At 38.4% G+C, this 16,839-nt stretch overlaps 1 protein-coding gene across 4 annotated transcripts; it reads right to left on the minus strand.

The window, feature by feature from the left end:
- Positions 1-227: 227 nt before the first annotated feature.
- On the minus strand, positions 228-16,837 carry ptpn6 (protein tyrosine phosphatase non-receptor type 6). 4 transcript variants are annotated; one of them, XM_068323260.1, is made up of 17 exons: positions 14,061-14,225; positions 13,767-13,942; positions 13,380-13,444; positions 11,765-11,887; positions 10,154-10,348; positions 7,551-7,734; positions 7,160-7,276; positions 6,405-6,533; positions 5,848-5,944; positions 5,639-5,718; positions 5,356-5,502; positions 4,840-4,971; positions 3,961-4,115; positions 2,690-2,757; positions 2,431-2,582; positions 1,881-1,945; positions 228-513 (listed from the first exon to the last, which is right to left on the minus strand). In XM_068323260.1, exons 3-17 carry the CDS (start codon positions 13,385-13,387, stop codon positions 417-419), a joined length of 1,749 nt encoding a protein of 582 aa, XP_068179361.1. In that variant the 5' UTR covers positions 13,388-13,444; positions 13,767-13,942; positions 14,061-14,225; the 3' UTR covers positions 228-416. The 4 variants fall into 4 exon arrangements, with proteins under 4 accessions (XP_068179361.1, XP_068179364.1, XP_068179363.1 ...); XM_068323263.1 differs by lacking the exons at positions 13,767-13,942; positions 14,061-14,225 and adding an exon at positions 16,726-16,837; XM_068323262.1 differs by lacking the exon at positions 13,767-13,942.
- Between the last annotated feature and the right edge of the window lie 2 nt (positions 16,838-16,839).

Here is a 16,839-nt window from a genome sequence, read left to right on the forward strand (position 1 = left end):
GTCAAGAAAGCCCATTTCTGGTCCTGTGTTAATGTTCTTGGACCGCTGACTTTTCAGGACATAGTGAGGATGACAGTGTAATCCAAATACCTTTCAAATTTTAGTTTGTTTTACTATCTTTAGATGTCAAGTGATGTCAGTCCATCCCTCTATTGATATGGGTGTATGAGCTGTCCTACTTCAGCAGCATTTCAAATATTTGAATTTAAAAAGACAAGGCAGGAGCATTTACACATCATTTTCTGCCTTTATTTTTAACAAAAGCAACAACCAAGCATTCATGTCACATTGGATATCAATGCGTTATCTTGTCTCTGATTTTTATACTTCCATTCTGACTGAATCCAAATTCTTTAACACAAAAATGCCTGCATAAATACAACAAAATGACATACTTTGATGAGACTTTCTGTTGCTTATTTTTTTCTCACTGAGCCACTTTTCTTCTCTGACTTGTGCTTTTTCTCATTTTTGTTTGCCTTTGGCAGATTTTCATAAACGTCCTCCTTGTTTCTGGAAATAGACAAAGAATAAAATCTGATTAGTGAGTTCATCCATCGTGTTTATTTTAATACAGATCAGCATTGCATCAAGAGTTTTGTTAGAAGTGATTTACAGACAAAGGGGATGTTACTGAACGGAGCTGATTTGAAGGGACCAGCCAACCGTGACTCACTCACTCAAAGCTGGCAGCCCACTGTTCAGCACTCCAAGTGGGTCAAAGTTTACAGAGTTTGGGGCTGAATGGTTCCCTGTTGTGAGCTATTTTATCTTTTCTAATTGGTTCATTATAACTGTACTCAGTTCAGGGTAGAGGTTAAAAATAATTACTCAAGACACATGTTTGGAATCTTCCCTCGCTAAAAAAATATAAATAATCTTGTTTATCTATGTGATCGTTGTATTGGACAGTTTAATAGTTTCCATGTGAAGCCCATTTAAATTGTCAAGAAGAGTGAGCACCATTTAAAACCAGTCTTCAGCTGCTTTAGAGCAACTTCCTGGTGTTTGTGATGTCATCAATGCGCTGAGGTAAATACTTTTGAATTGCATTATGGGATTAGTAGGATCCATCATTTTTCTGAACCACAAGTTAAGATATCTCAGCTTCTGTTGCTCTTATCTGGGTAATTATTTTTCAAATCTTTCTAAATCCTCTACACTGAAGACATCACTGTATGGAATTAATTAGTAAGAGGCCTAAATTAGCAAAAAGGCTTAAATTACTAAGCTCTTAAATCACCCAAGCAGTTCAACAGTGAGCCTGGACAAAAATATATATATATATAAGCAATACAAGTCTGTTCACCAAGAAACAAAAAGTCAATGGCTGATCTGACCTTCATTGTTCCAAAGTATTTGTATACTTTAAGTATAACTTCAGTGTTTTTTGAGATATTTCACTGGACTGCTGATGATGTTTGATGCAAACTTGTTGGCTCACAGTAACTATAAAGCAATGAGTCCAGACCTAATCAGCTGTAATGTTATAGTTCCTTAAACTGCTGACTTGCTGATGGCCTTTCATACCGGACTGGTTCGAGGTCTCCTTTCAGTAGTAGCTTTTGCAAAAATTTAAAAAAAAAATTGTTCTGTAATTCAAGCATGAATCAGGTTTTTATTCTAGTTACAGGGGCTTTACAGTTACAGTTGATTAAATAGTTTTTTTGCAACGTAATCCACAAATGGGAATGATCAAATTGAGGTGGAGTCAAGCTCTGTCAACAGGGCATCCTCCCTCCACCCACAGCTCCCTCCACACAAAATGAGATTGCTGACATGAAAACTGAATGAGTCATTCTTTTGGAGCAGCAGTGTGATGTTTAGAGGAATCATGTGAATCCGAGCATTCAGTTCATATGTGTGTCACACACACTCACTTTGAGACCGTCCTGCTGGCTGGTTGGTGTTTGAGTTGCAGATTTCCATATTCGGTATCAGTTTCCTGCAGGAGAATGACACAGACTCATTCAAACACGAAGAGATGACATGTGACTGGTTTGGTCTTTGTGCTGGAATTGTGTCTGTCTCAGGGTCAATGTTCATCTTTCACAAACCCACTTTGATAACTTATCATTTTGTGGAGCAGGGAAACCATTAGCAGTCAGAAGTACAAAGGCCCATTGACCTATTAAATCTTTTTTAAGCCCATTCAAAGGTAAATAAGGTTACCCTCGTCCATCCAATGACTGTAAATACGTAACAGGAAATCATATCTATCCACAAATCCATAGGAAATGCTATAATACAGAGGTCAGGGAAACATCACACATGATTTGAGCCCCAAAGGTCTGCAGTGCTTAACTTATTTCTTAAACTAGCATTTTAATTTACATTATCAGTCTACATTTTACCTACATGAAAATACCTTTTCTGTTCTGTGTTTAATAGCCTGTGTCCAGCTAGACTTTCTAGATTCATGTCTCTCACCATGTAGGCGCAGTCTTTGGCCTTGGTGGTCTGTATGTACTCAGACACTGACAGATAGATGAACTTGTACTGGGCCTCTGTCTGCACCATCCCAGAGCGCTGCTCTCGCACCATCTGAATGTATTTTGGGATGTCAATGTCACAATCCAAGCCTGAAGAGGGATACGGGAAAACATTGGATGAATGAGGTTAAAGAAAGTAAAATGAACTGAGAAATGTGAATGTTTTTGTTTTGAATCAATATATGATTTTCTTTCACCTATAGTGTCAATGGTCTGCAGGATCATGTCCATCACCAGAATTGTGCCTGTTCTACCGATGCCAGCACTGCATACATACAAAAAACATCAATGATAAATCATCTATTATTCATAAAATATGTCAAACAATGACTAACAACTAGACTACTATATTTAACATATTTATTTTAGATAGAATGATTTTAAGCAAAGGAAGTCATCCTGGGGATTCTTTTGATCCTTTCAGATGTTTGTGAGCTTTCTCATCTTCTTTTTTAATAAATAAAAGTACTACTGACAGTGCACTGTTAAAATTTAAAAACTTAAAAAAGACACACATTGCTCATATCGCAAACATGCACCCCCTGTGAGGAAGGGTCCAATTTACAGTAAATATTGGATTGATTGAAGAGGTAGCGTGTGAAAGATTTTAAGAACAGTTGTGTGAAGGGAAAGCATCTTATGACTGCAGTTACTTTGCAGCTCTGTGAACACACACACGCACCAACATACTTACACAAGTCATGCAAACAAGTTTAAAAAAAAAAAAAAAAAAGCACAAAAGCACAAGTAGTCTCAGTGTCCCTCACGTCACACGGGCAAAATTCCAAAAGGATAATTACTTGGTCGTCTTAAAACCTTTTGTTCAGCTACAACTAATCTAAATCCTGGAACTGTGATAATTTCAATCTTAAAACTCCAATTGTTATCAACTAACTTCAGTGTGACATTCTCTTCAGCCTTCTTTAAGCTCAAGCACATGTTAACACAAGTTTGCAGTTTGTGAATTTACCATCCACCTGACATGTGGCGTTACTCACCATTTTTGAAAAACTTCCATTTGGGAAACATTAATGACTGCAACAGTAATCATGAGGCCCAACAACCCTACACATCTGTTCAGCTCTTACAATAGACAATACAAGAAAAGGAGCATGTTGTCTGAATCTACACCATACTGTGTGAACAATACAAAAGCACATAATTATAGATTATTCCTAAGAAATACTAAGTGAAATTTTTGACCTGATGTCACAAATATTTTTTAAGAAAAAATGTTGAATGTCTTGGTCCAAATGTATTTAGTTCTTTTCTAATCAGGCACAAAATTTATGTGCCTGATTCAAAGGAATGACACTCCTGCAAGGTTTGCATCTGCTCTCATGCAGTCAGGCTACTGCTGCTTTAGCTCTGACACAGTAAATATCTGTGGTCCCTACAGTCCTACAGTCATGTCAGAGGGTCTCCACCCTCGGCTCAGTCAGATGTTTTGTCTGTAGCTGCATTGTACCTGCAGTGGATGATCATGGGTCCTGCATCGCAATTTTCAGCCTGTTTAGCGTTCACTTGTGTGAGGAAGCTGAGGACACCACTGGGCTCTAGAGGAACGCCGTGATCCGGCCAGCTCATGTACTGGTAGTGCCAGATTGTACGACAAGTCTTTGGCTGAAAAAATAAAAATAGCAGAATATTATTAAAGCTGCAGGGAGAATTGAATGGACACATGTACTTTTTTGGGCTCATTGCATGTGTCAAAGCTTTTTTGACCTAAACTGAAGTCACTGTGGTCCACACTCTAGGAGGAGTAGTGTAAAACTTGTCATTTCCTGTTGCGTCTAAGAGGCACAAGATCTATTACTGATTTCAGCATGCAGATGTCTTCAGGCTGGGATTCTTACCCAACATGTGAAGTTTGGGGCAGATTGGACTACGGACAGTGGAGTTACAACAACTTCCTGTTTGATGGGGAAACATTTAAATGTGCTAGTCTGGCTACAGCGTTCAAGGAAATACCGTACATGACTTTAATAAACTTTCATGAAGTTTTCAGATTTCAATTGCCACAACAGAAGTGGAATCAAATAGTTTACTGAAGTACAAGGTGAGAAGTTGGTGGAAATTTTAAAAATGGTTTTTAGGTCCCGGTGCCCACAGATTTGATGCGAGTACCTACAGAATGTCCTACATTCATGTGAAAGTTGCTGCTCTTTAAGGGGATCTGTGGAGTCAGATTGCTATGCTAATGTCTCAGACTCATAAATCATGATAATGATTGAAGTTTCATGATTGTTAATCCATGTGTGGTCCTTATAAACTGTATTTTTTGGACAAATAAAGTTGATTAAGACCGCTCGAATCAAAGACACAGAGAACAAGGAGGAGGGATTACCTTATCAGCAAGACAAATCTCCAAAACTCGAACTTTGTAATCAGTGGATTCCGTCAGTGATGTGCAGGTCACCACATATCTGCCCACATTCTTGGACGTTTCATTGTCTGGCCAATATGGCACACATTTATTCTGTACAAAAACAAACACACAATGAATGAAGGGAATGACTTAAAATGCAGCCTCAAGTGCAACAAGCAGTCGTGTAGGTGTTGATTATGTTATAGTTTACAATAGCTCATGCATCTTTTAAGGTTTCAGTTGTTTAATAAGGGAGTTGCAACATTTATTTTTCATATAAATGGTACATTTTAAATTTTTATCTGATTTTAAATTAAACACAAGTCAAAGACTGTGTAAAAAAATAAGTTAGAAATTAAATAAACTAACTTGGTGGTCCTTGGTAGAGGTTTGTGTTCTACTAATTACAGCTGTAGTTATTTATATTTTAGATTTCAGAAGATTTAATATTGCAGGAACAACAATATCAGAATTGGAGATTGTTCTAATACTGACCCGCCCTTTCTCGACTTCTCTCGTGGTCATCACAATCACCTTCGTGTTCTCCTGCCACACCATCTGCCAGAAATCATTGACAGTTGTTGCCAGGCACCCCTGGGTGGCGATGTAAACCTTCTGATTTCCAGACTCCCACTGGGTGTTCTAGGAGCACACAGTGAGAACGCTTCAGTAAACAAACGACAGTCATCTTTAAGACTAAAAACACCACGAATGACGGAAAACAGAACATGAGATTGTTTTGTTTGTCACCGTGAGGCCAGTGACTTTACAGACTTACTCTAACATAGTTGGCGTTGATGTAATCTGAACCCACAACATCCGGATCGGCGTTCTGTAGGATGACCCTAGTGTCGTTGACTTGTGATCACAGGAGAAGAGAGAGAGAACAAGAGCGTGGGATTAATGCCAGTGTGTTGAAAAGGTAAATGTATTCATGACATGTTTGATTTTTTTAATTGAGAACAGTGTTAAAGATTAAAAACTCACAGGGAAGAATATTCTTATATCTGTTTTTGGTTTTATTCTCTGGCCTCTGGCCTTCCTCTCTGCTCTTCTTCACCTTTGCCTCTAATTTTTGAAGAGTCTGCAGTAAAAGGAGATAACTGTTTGATAACTGTTTGCTGTGGTTTTAGTGGATTAGACAATAAAATAATGGACAGATAACCAAACACTAACTGCTTTGACTGCTTCAGTCACATTTTAAGGAGAAATGACAAACATACTTCCGCTCCGCTTTTTACTATTTTCTGACACCGGTTGAATTTAAGTACATTTACATGACTTTGATATAAACTTATAGGGGGGATTTTCTGCTAACTTCTATTGCATTATAATGCATGAACATTGTGTTCTTTTTATTATCATGTACGTGGCGTTGGGCCATGGTCTTTTTTTACCACCACAAGATGGTAGTATAGGCTCACACGCTCCAGTTTTGATCAGCATAAGGAAGGCATGAGTCATTAAAAGCTTCTTAGAAAGTGTTGATAAATCATCTCAGTCTGAAACATTCTGGTAAGCAGCTTGACCAGATGAAACCTCACATCAAACTCCTCCCAGAAGCCGGCCTTGGGCTTCTCTCCCTCGCTTTCCTGCTGCTGCTGTGTGGTTTTGTCCAGCTGTTGCACTCTGCTTTCAATGTCTGCTGCGTTCACTCTGGTGGAGTAATACGGCTGTGAAGAACATGCAGGCAGTGAGGAAAGTCATACTCAGCCAGTGCAATGCACATCATCATCATCACAATCATTAGCCAGGCAACATTAAGACAAGCTCTAAGATGTGAGTAATATTTCCTATCTGAATCCGCACTAAAATTTGTTTTTCATCACTTGCTGGCATTCAGGGTAAAGCTTTCCAATAAGATACTCAAAATGATAAGTAGATTTATCAACAAACACATGAGGAATGAATGGATGCTGACTTTTCATGCATTAAGCCAAATTCCAGTTGCCACGTTTTCATGGTGATGGAATCTGAAGACAGGTGTTGCATTAAATAGGAATCAAACTTGTGGAAAGGAATACTTCTTTGGAGGGAACGCTCATCCTTTGTGGTGATGTCCGGTCTCTGAACACTCTTGTGAATACTTTACTTTTTGTGCATTTTGAAATGAAGTGGTGCGCCATACCAAGTTGTCCCTGAACCATTCCTTCACCGTTACCTCTCCGTTATGCTTCATGAACACACAACCTCACAGCATCCTGATTTATTCATTATTATTTTCCATGAAAATAACATTGTGGGTCATAACCCTGGCACATTTAAACCACCTTGAATACAAATAGCAAGACCTGTTCACCTGTTTGAAATACACCCAGTTCCCAGACATCTCCTGGATGCCTTTGCGTTTGTAGTACTCCACCAAGTCAGTCAGCGTGTCGAACTTCTCTGAGCCTCCCACTGTGTACTGATCATTCTGAACACACAAGAAACAAATGCATGGGTCACTTGTTTTTTTAAACAATGAAAATTATCCTAAGACATCAAATTATTTTTGTATTTCAGGACAAATTCTCTTCAACATCCAAAGTAAAACTCAACACAGCACAATGATATTATTAGCGTTAATACTTGAGTCCAGAGAAATGGATTTAAACTTAAGTCAAAGAAAACAGCATGACTTTAGGAATCCCCTTTAGTACTGCATCATCTCTTACACTCCAGACACATGTAGAAGGAAGGCCATTCACCTGACACATTATCTTGATGTGAGAGACCCTTTTCCCTCCAGTTTTGCTCATTTCGTTTGTCAGAACTGACAAGACAAAGTCTCCAGGTTTGGACAGCGACTCTCTGACCAGAAAGGTATCCGGCTCGTCTCGCGCCACAAGCAGCTTCTCCGCATTCATCCCAGATAGATGACCGTGGTACCACCTGAAACACAATTACAACCGCACTGATACCTTTGCATGTTGCTGGTGCCGTGCATAAACACAGATAATGAAGTGTTTTTTGCAGAAAGTGTTAATAACTAGAACTAAATAAAATCACCCCCTTCTATTGAAGTGCTGGGTAAGGTGAACACACTACACAGTGAGCAGAAATGAAAAGCCACAACAGAATCTCGTGCTTCATAGTCAGAAACAGTTTTTACAGGTGTCGGCTGCCACATGTGGTTGAATTCTGTCCATAGACATATGCTGATGCGTGTGCGTGTGTGTGTGTGTGTGTGTGTGTGTGGAGAGAGTATGAATTAGTGAAGGCAGACTCAGTTGTGCTGGGTTGCGACTTAATTTTAGACGTGTGACACTTCTTGATTTCTTCTTCTACACTTCCTGCTTCGTGGTCGGAAAATTTCTGATGACAGATTTCGTGGCTGAAGAGAACAAAGTATTTATAGCCTGTCCCCCTCCTATTTGTATCATCCACACCGCCATCTCCACCACACATTGTCTGCTCATTTTATGTATTTCACAGATGCTTTTAACACCTAATTGTTTGATTTTACATTAGTTTATGGTTTTAAAGGAGGAGAAATTTGGCTCTGAAGTATGTTTTTTTTAAATAGACCTGCAAGACGCACATGCAGTAATGAAAAATGTTGCATTCAGGCAGTCCTGCGCAAGTGAAGGAACAGCCTGTGCTGAGACATAAATGATGACCTGATCATCTTCGTCATGCCTTCTGACCAGAGATAATCATGCCAGATACTGTATTTGAGAAAAAACAAACAAAAACATAACCTGCTGAGGTGTGCATGATCATGATTTAAGACCCCCACCCACCCACCACCCCCTTACAAAAGGACATGAGATGTGGAGGACAGTGAGTGAGCAAGAACATGATGGAGTGTGCAATAGAGGAAGGCAAGTAGGGTCTGGCCATTGCTTTTTCAAAACTTCAAGTTTCCAACCGCAGAAACAAAAGGGAAGTTAGACAACTGACAGAGAGAGAAGGATGAGGGGGGCAGAGGGTGAAGCTTCCAGCCAGGGTGAAGCACATCTCACAAATACACACATGCATGATAAGAAAGACTGTCCTCCCTGACTCATAGAAAGAGTTGACCTGTATGAATGTATTTTACTAGATGGCCATCAACCTACTTATTCACCCGACAGGACCCAAAGTTCCCACGTGGGAAGAAACCGTCTTCATCAGCCAAACACCAAAAACACCTCTTTGGTTTTTCTTTTGTTTTTGTTTTTTTTTGTTTTTTTAATTTTATCTGACAAACAGCAAATAGCTCAAATTTTTATCTACAGCAACACTCCGGATGTCTTTAATCTGAAGGATGCTGCAGGCAGGCGGAGGAATCAGACAAAAATCCAATTCACAAGCTATATATAGAAATCTAGAAAAAGGTCACTTTTTGTGAGTTTGTCTAATGTTGAATCTAAAAAGTTAATCTATAAAGTAAGCAGTAGCAACAGCAGACTGATATAGGACATGCTTTGAAGCAGAACGCATAGTGTTTCCATTAGGTGGTTGCGTATATCCGCTCATCAGTGTGAAAGGGAAGCAGGTCTCTTGAATCACTGGACTTGCATTAGTTTTTTGTGTCTGTCCGTCATTATAAAACTTATTTTGCTGAACGGTTAACGCAACAACAGAAATCCCCTCTTTTGAGTCAGTGACTGCAGCCTGTTGGTGCTAAAGGTTGGACGTAATTTTCAGGGTGTTGTAAAAGTTAAAGTCCCCCCCTCCACCTTGTGATTTGGTTACTCAGGTATGATGTTCAACCTTTAGTTCACAGAATTGTTTTGGTGCAGTTTGACACCTTGGAAGCCGTTTCACACTTACACGTAGTTCGTCTGTGTCCAAAGTTATTGTTTAGATCACAGCCTGTTTTTATATCTAGAGGGTGTCTTGAAATGTTTTTTTTTTTTAATTCTTGGTAAAGCAGCAGAATATTCAGGTTTCAAAAGATTTTTTTAAAAATCAAGATATTCTTGATGCAAAGACCCCAAGTAGATAAAAAAAATGAATAAATCACTAAACTGCTGAGAGAACTGAGGGAAGTAAGCCTGACCAGCTCTGGGTTCCCACCGTCTGGAGAGTGGGTGATTATTTTCACTGAGTCACATTCGGACAAAGATACTGTGGAGCCAGAATTATCACAGGTGTCTTCATCGTCCCCAGAGGAAAATCATAAAACCTCATGGAATATCAAACCTACAAATGACGCATATTGTCCCCTGCAGAAAAACACCTTTAAGAGGAAATAATGCTAATCAAAACTGACAACAGTAGACTGAACTAATCAAATGTAACCAGAGCGTGTAGGTGGAGGCAGCACAGTGGAAGCCGAAAGAGGCATTAATCATTAAAACTGAGTCAGGAGGAGTGAACAGACCTCTCTGTGGTGGGGTCAGAGCAATTGAGGGGGTACTTGAGTTCAATCAGAGTACCATCTTTGTCCTGCAGGATGCCGTTCTCCGCTGTGTAGTATTCCACCAGCTCCGACAGGGTGGCAAACTTCTCCCCACCGTACAGGTCATAGTAGTCTCCTGTGTTTTGAATCCGAATGTGGGTCACCATCTCACCCACCCTGAGAGGGTGAAACAGTCAAAATGGGTAAAGGTTTTTCCTCATCAACAATCTTGTACTGTAGATCATAATCAATGGAGAAATATCTATCTAAGGGGTTTGAAGGTTAATACATTTAAAACTGATCAATAACATTTATTCATTTTGGGATGAAATGTTTCACCCTTCAAGTTAAAAAAATCAGATCCTAAAAAAATATCTTGATTTCCACAGACGCTGCAGCTGGAAATAGATGAATGTGCTGTATCGACCGTTGGCTCTATATACGTACAGTAAGTGTATTTGTCCATGGCACATTCATGTGAATTTTCATCATTCACAGTACAGTATATGTACATAATTACACAAAGGCAGGTAATACATTAGTTTTCTGACTTTTACCTTTTTATTTTTCAGGCCAATGAGTTTCAAAAAACAAAACTTTTATTAATGACAGGAAGATGATAATAAGGATTTGCAACTCTGAGAGATTCATAATTCGGAGTTCTCTTCTAAGTTTGAGGAATTTCAGAGCTGCCACACAGTGAATGCATCGTATTCATGTATTCATGTAATAGAATACTCCAGAGGTAATCTCAGATTGTTATACCTAAAAAAAATATGTGCGGGTAGGAAGAAATTGATTTTAAAATATTGTTTTGATTTTTTTTTTATGGAGATGAATCAATACTATTCATCAAGAGAATACATGTGAAGGGCTGACATCTGTTTCATTTATATAACTACTATTGTGTGCAGAATTTCATTTCAGATGCAAAACATTTATTAACAAAATTAAGCTTTAATTGTTAAGCTTTAACCACTGACTGTAATACTATTAGCCGTATGTAATATTCAGGCATGCACACTTGAAGAAAATCATCACCCAGGACAAGTTCTTTTTCCGTTATAAATAAAAGCATTATTTCTATTCTGCTAGAATTCTACATTCAGCCTTTTCAGTTATACCCGTTCCATTTTTTTATTTGGAAAATCAGTTTAATGTAAATTACAGTCTTTCATACTGTTAATATCAATGACAAATAAAACAAGAAATTATTTTATATAAATAAATATATGACATACTTTGTGCAGAGCAGTGCAAAGTCAGAAAGAATATTCACATCACATTCACATATCGCTTCGGTCCAAAGTTACAAAAGGTTTACATGTGGCAACAGAATACTATAAAGTGCAGCAAAGGCAGCAGTAGAAGTTCGCATCTTAGGTCATTGAGCTGAATCATCTATATGCTGCAGTAATCTGGATTTCCATATGAAATTTTAACGGAGCGTCTTTTTGTTTCACCTTGATGTTTGTACGTGTAAGAGCAACCATTTTCGGCACAGATTTAAAAGAAAGAAAAATCACATTCATAAGCCTCTGTTGATTTAGAAAATTAAAAGAAAGATTTCAGGTGATTTGGAGATGATTTTACCTGACAGACAGGGAGAAATCTCCGATGTTTCTCTTGCTGGGTCGAGCCAGAAAGCTGCCATGAATGCCTCGAGTCTTTAGTATCTCCTCGGCCTGCAAGCCCGAGATATCTCTGTGGAACCACCTGCATCAGCACATGTGTGAAAAGGTTCAAGTATACCTAATATGAATACTGCAGCTTCCATAACACATGCAAATAGATAAGACTTGTGTCTGTTTAATATAAGTATATGCATCTTCGTACTGTAGGTATATGCTCACCTGGTCTTAATTCTATTTAATATGTTAAAGGTGCACCTCAGCACAGTCCGCAAAAATAATTTTATATAAATTAAATTTTCTGAGAGATTCTGTCATTTTATACAGAAAAACAAAAAATAACAGTTTGTTTATTAGATTTTTGTCAGGTGGAGAGACACATGTCTCATCAGGTCTGAAATAATATATCAATGGCTGAAAACTTACAAATTCGTTAATCTTAACAAGCACCTGCTATATATATATATATATATATATATATATATACATGTATATACGTACATACATACACACATATATACCAAATGTATATATGATGCATCAATGATACGTCGTGATGACAAGTTGACATTTTTCTTTACATTTTCCTGTTTGACAAATAGTTCATTTTTTTTTGGAAAAATTAACATAAAACTATATGCTGTAGTCTTCATGTTTAATCATTCAATGGAAAACTAAATTTTAACAATTTCTTCCACTCTTTTACCTTTTAACAGCACTTTTCACATTATACACTCATGCTAATATACAAAATGCAAGCCTTCAGACTGAATGGCTACGATTTTATCTTTTCCACCTTAGGATGGAAAAAGTGTCTTATGGTCAAGTTCAGCTCATGCTGAAATAAGAAACTATTTTCAGCATGTTCGATAGAATAAATCCAGCAACACAAAATCATATCATTTAAATACTAAATTACGTCTCATACTATACCAAAGAGGTTAAAAAAAAAATGCATGTTTTTATTTGTTCGTCTGACTCCTGCTGCTAAAATTTTTCAAATGGATTTTGATGTCAAAGGAACCAATGCATTACGGAAAAATGCATCCGAGGAACAATGTATTACATTTCAGTGATAAGCCGGATTATGATGTGAATACAGAATATTTCTCAATATTTTTTGACAATTGTGGGATTTGTGGGCCTTTACAAGATTTCCAAATTCAGAGCAATGATGATATTTTCACTTATTTTTGCAGTTGTTTTGTAAAATCTACAATTTTAAAGAGAGAAAGTGACAAAACATCCAAACATGTGGAAGCTGTTTGACAATTAGATTGTGTTTGCAGTTGTAATATGTTTCTAGATTAACCTTTTTTTTGTAATAATAGAGAAATGTCCCTCCACAATCAGGACAGGAATTTCCTAAGGAAACCCTTAAAGAGTTTAATTGTTGAGGACACAAAAAAGTGTTTCTCAATCTATGAACCACTGCATCATTTGCGACACTAAAAAGCACACAACACATCAGAAATCACATGATAGAGGAACAGATCATGATGAATCAACAGCTGGGGAAAGACACAGAGAAGCTGTCATCATACAACAAATCAGCATACAGTCAAGCAAGGACTCACCGAACCATCTTGTATCTTTACTCAGTCTGGCACCGAAGAAGAGAGAGATTGAGAGTCACCTCTGTCTGCACATGTGCAAAGTCAAAAGCATGAAGACAATATTTTAATCTCTGATTTCATAAAGAAACTGCCAGTTCCTCATTACATCTCAATTTACAGCTGCACACTCCCCGAGGATGAAGATAACTTCCATTCATCATTATGTTTTCTGCACTCACACACCTAAACTTCTCAGACTTAAATCAATCCATTTGTATCAAAACTTTGTCCCTTACACCACTTTCACAAAACAACACTTAAACTACCCGCACTCCTTCTCTGCTCCCACCATTTCTCCCTCCATCCAATCCTTTTTAAGTCGCAACAGGAAAGCATGTAAACACTTACTCTTCTCAGCTGCCTCTGAAAACTGACACACACACAGACGCTCAGACTCTATTTGCCGTTCTCTCCTCCTCGCTCTTGCTCTTCCTTCCTTTTTATGTCTCCTTTCACCAAGTATAGTGAAAGCAAGACAGGAACCAAAATAGCTGACAGGCCGGAATTCCTTGAACAGATATAGACTTTTTTTTTTAAAGAGGACCAAAACAAAAACTCGTTACAATAGGTTTAAACTCTCAAAACTTGCTCTCTGAAGATTCCTCCCTCCATTTCTCCACCAGTCATGGTTCACACTGTTACCTTCATTGGTGAATCATAAGCAAGAGTGACTGTCCAGTACTGGTTATTCCACCATGGTTAGAAAAGTAAAAACATCCACTTGAAGTTCCCCCATGAACACCCACTCTGTCTCAGTCAGCTATTTGCAAAGCGGTTACCCTCCATCTTTCCTTGTCTACTATTGTTGTCTGTTTAATCAGTACTTCCAGGTGTGTGTATGTGTGTGTGTGTGTGTGTGTGTGTGTGTGTGTGTGTGTGTGTGTGTGTGTGTGCGTGTGTGTGTGTGTGAAAGTAACACACAAAGGTTAAAGTCACAGAGCACTTCCTTATTTGCAGTTCAACCTTCCCCCATCTGTGTGTTTGTGTGCGTGTGCGTGTGCGTGTGCGTGTGTGTGTGTGTGTGTGTGCAGGTAAACCATTTGCAAACATGAAGTCACTCTGAGCCTGCTGCTGAGGCACCACCTAAAGGCATGAGAGTGTTAAATCTTGAGTTCTAGTATTAATCCCTGAAGTTCAGAGGAGTTTGTAGGAGACGCTGGTTTGTCCACGTGAGGAAGATTTGGTTAGATTTGGGTATTTTAAAGGAACTCCATCCATCCATTTTCTTGCAGACAGGACAACAGAAATCCTAAACAATGTTTTAATGACGACAGCTTCAATTTGTAATATTTCTACTCACCTATTTTGCACTGTAAAAAGATGTTTCTGTTGTCTCACTGGGTAGCTTGTGTTCATCAGGTAAATATAAAAATCAGTAAAGAAATTGTAATTTTTAAAACAGAAGGACCCTTTTAGGTGACAATGACAGCAGCTCATAAGTAACTTTTTGTGTTAATGGCGATCCATTTTTTCACTTGTAAAACGTACTGATTGATAGTTGGATAACACCGAAGTCGGTGGTAACCAGTCATGTTTGCACCTTGCTCTCCGAGTCATACGTGAATAAATTATTTGTACATCCAATGACTATATCCAATATCTAACCAATATCTATATACATACACACATACACATACTGTATACATTACACATATACTGCACATATATACTGTAAATACATATAGTATATATACTGGATATATATGTATATACTGTATACATATATATACTACACACACACACACACACACACACACACACACACACACACACACACACACACACACACACACACACACACACACACACACACACACACACCCCTTCAACTTCAGATCAACAGATACTGAATATGCTGATTCGTAAGACAAAGTGAGGCATTGTATGCCAGAGAAATGTGGGTTCACTATTTGGCAAGAGACCAGCCATTGTTACCCATTCCGTCTGATGAGTTGCAGCAGACTTTAAAGGAATTTGTGCAGTACTCAATTCATAATTATTGATAAACCAAATATGTGTAACCCGTAAAACCTACAGGAATAGCGTATACTGAAATTTCTGATTATTTATTGGGGTTTAGGGAGGACAGATCTAAATTAAAAATGATATGAAACTAAAACCTAAGGTCACTTACAGACACATTCTCCTCATTAATAAGCTGGAAAATGTGAACTACACGTATAAGTGTTGGTGCAAGTTTGCTTGAAGCTTACAGTACAGTGTAACCCCAGAGTGATCCACTCCACACACACATTCAAACAGCACTGCAGGTGTCTTTCACTGTGGTTAACACACTTTAATGCCAGTTTGCTTATTCCCCTCACAGATTTGCATTTTGAACAGTGGAGTGAACTGTGATGTCTCTTCCCATCTGGAATGACAGACCTTCACCTCTCTGCAACAATGTGGCAAACGACAACTGACTGACTGAATATTTTTCACTGAAATGCGACTTTTTGTCATTTTGATTTTGTCATTCATTTTGAGTGTGGCAACACATAGGATTGTTGCAATACATCGGATTAGGTATGTCAGGAAGAATGTACTGTACATGCTGTTCTGTTCTGTATACTATTAATAAAGCTATTTAAAAAAAGAATCATTCAACTATTCTCACATTAACTGCTACCTTTTTCAAAAGAACTTGCTGCTGGTTGCGGTTTTGATGTCTTTATAACTCTAATAAGAGTAATCTTGGGTTCTGGGAAATTGTGTAAGTAATTTTCACCATCCTCTGAACTTTTTGCTACATGTTTTAAGGTTTTCTGAGCACTATATATTCATATTTAGAGATTTATAGCATAATATAATTGAGAAAATTTGAAATTCAAGAGACTCAGGCGATGTTTTATGGTCACATTTGTCTTGTCTACAGCTGTTTATCTGTCTTGCGGGTCACAGGTCTGCTGGAGCCTATCCCAATTGGCTACAAGGGAGAGGTGGGGTACACCCCGGATAAGACGCCAGCTCATCGTGGGGCCACTTGAAAGACAAACACACTCAGACCCCCGAACAACTTGGTGTGACCACATTCACCTCAGCTGCACGCTGTTTGCAGGTGGGAGGAAGCAGAAGAACCCGGAGAGAACCCACGCAGATATGGTGTGAACATAGAAAGGAACAGAAAGGAATCAAACCCAGAAACTTCTTGTTGTGAGGCAACAGCGCTACTCACTGTGTTCCAATGCAGCCCATGTTCACATCCACACAACTTAGGGTCAGTTCATTAGGACAGAAGAACAAACACACTCCTCATGGAAAAAGTAAATTTAGTCAAGCATATAAAATAAAAAAATATAACACTCACTTGGATGACATTGTGGAGACTGACTAGTTTTCTACTCTTCTGCACCCAAAGGACGACTGTCTGTTGTCTGATGATGAGCAAAAAACCCCAAAAGGCACATTAGCAGTGGATATT

This window comes from Antennarius striatus, chromosome 9 (genome assembly GCF_040054535.1).
Source record: "Antennarius striatus isolate MH-2024 chromosome 9, ASM4005453v1, whole genome shotgun sequence".
Classification (NCBI taxonomy): Eukaryota; Metazoa; Chordata; class Actinopteri; order Lophiiformes; family Antennariidae; genus Antennarius; species Antennarius striatus.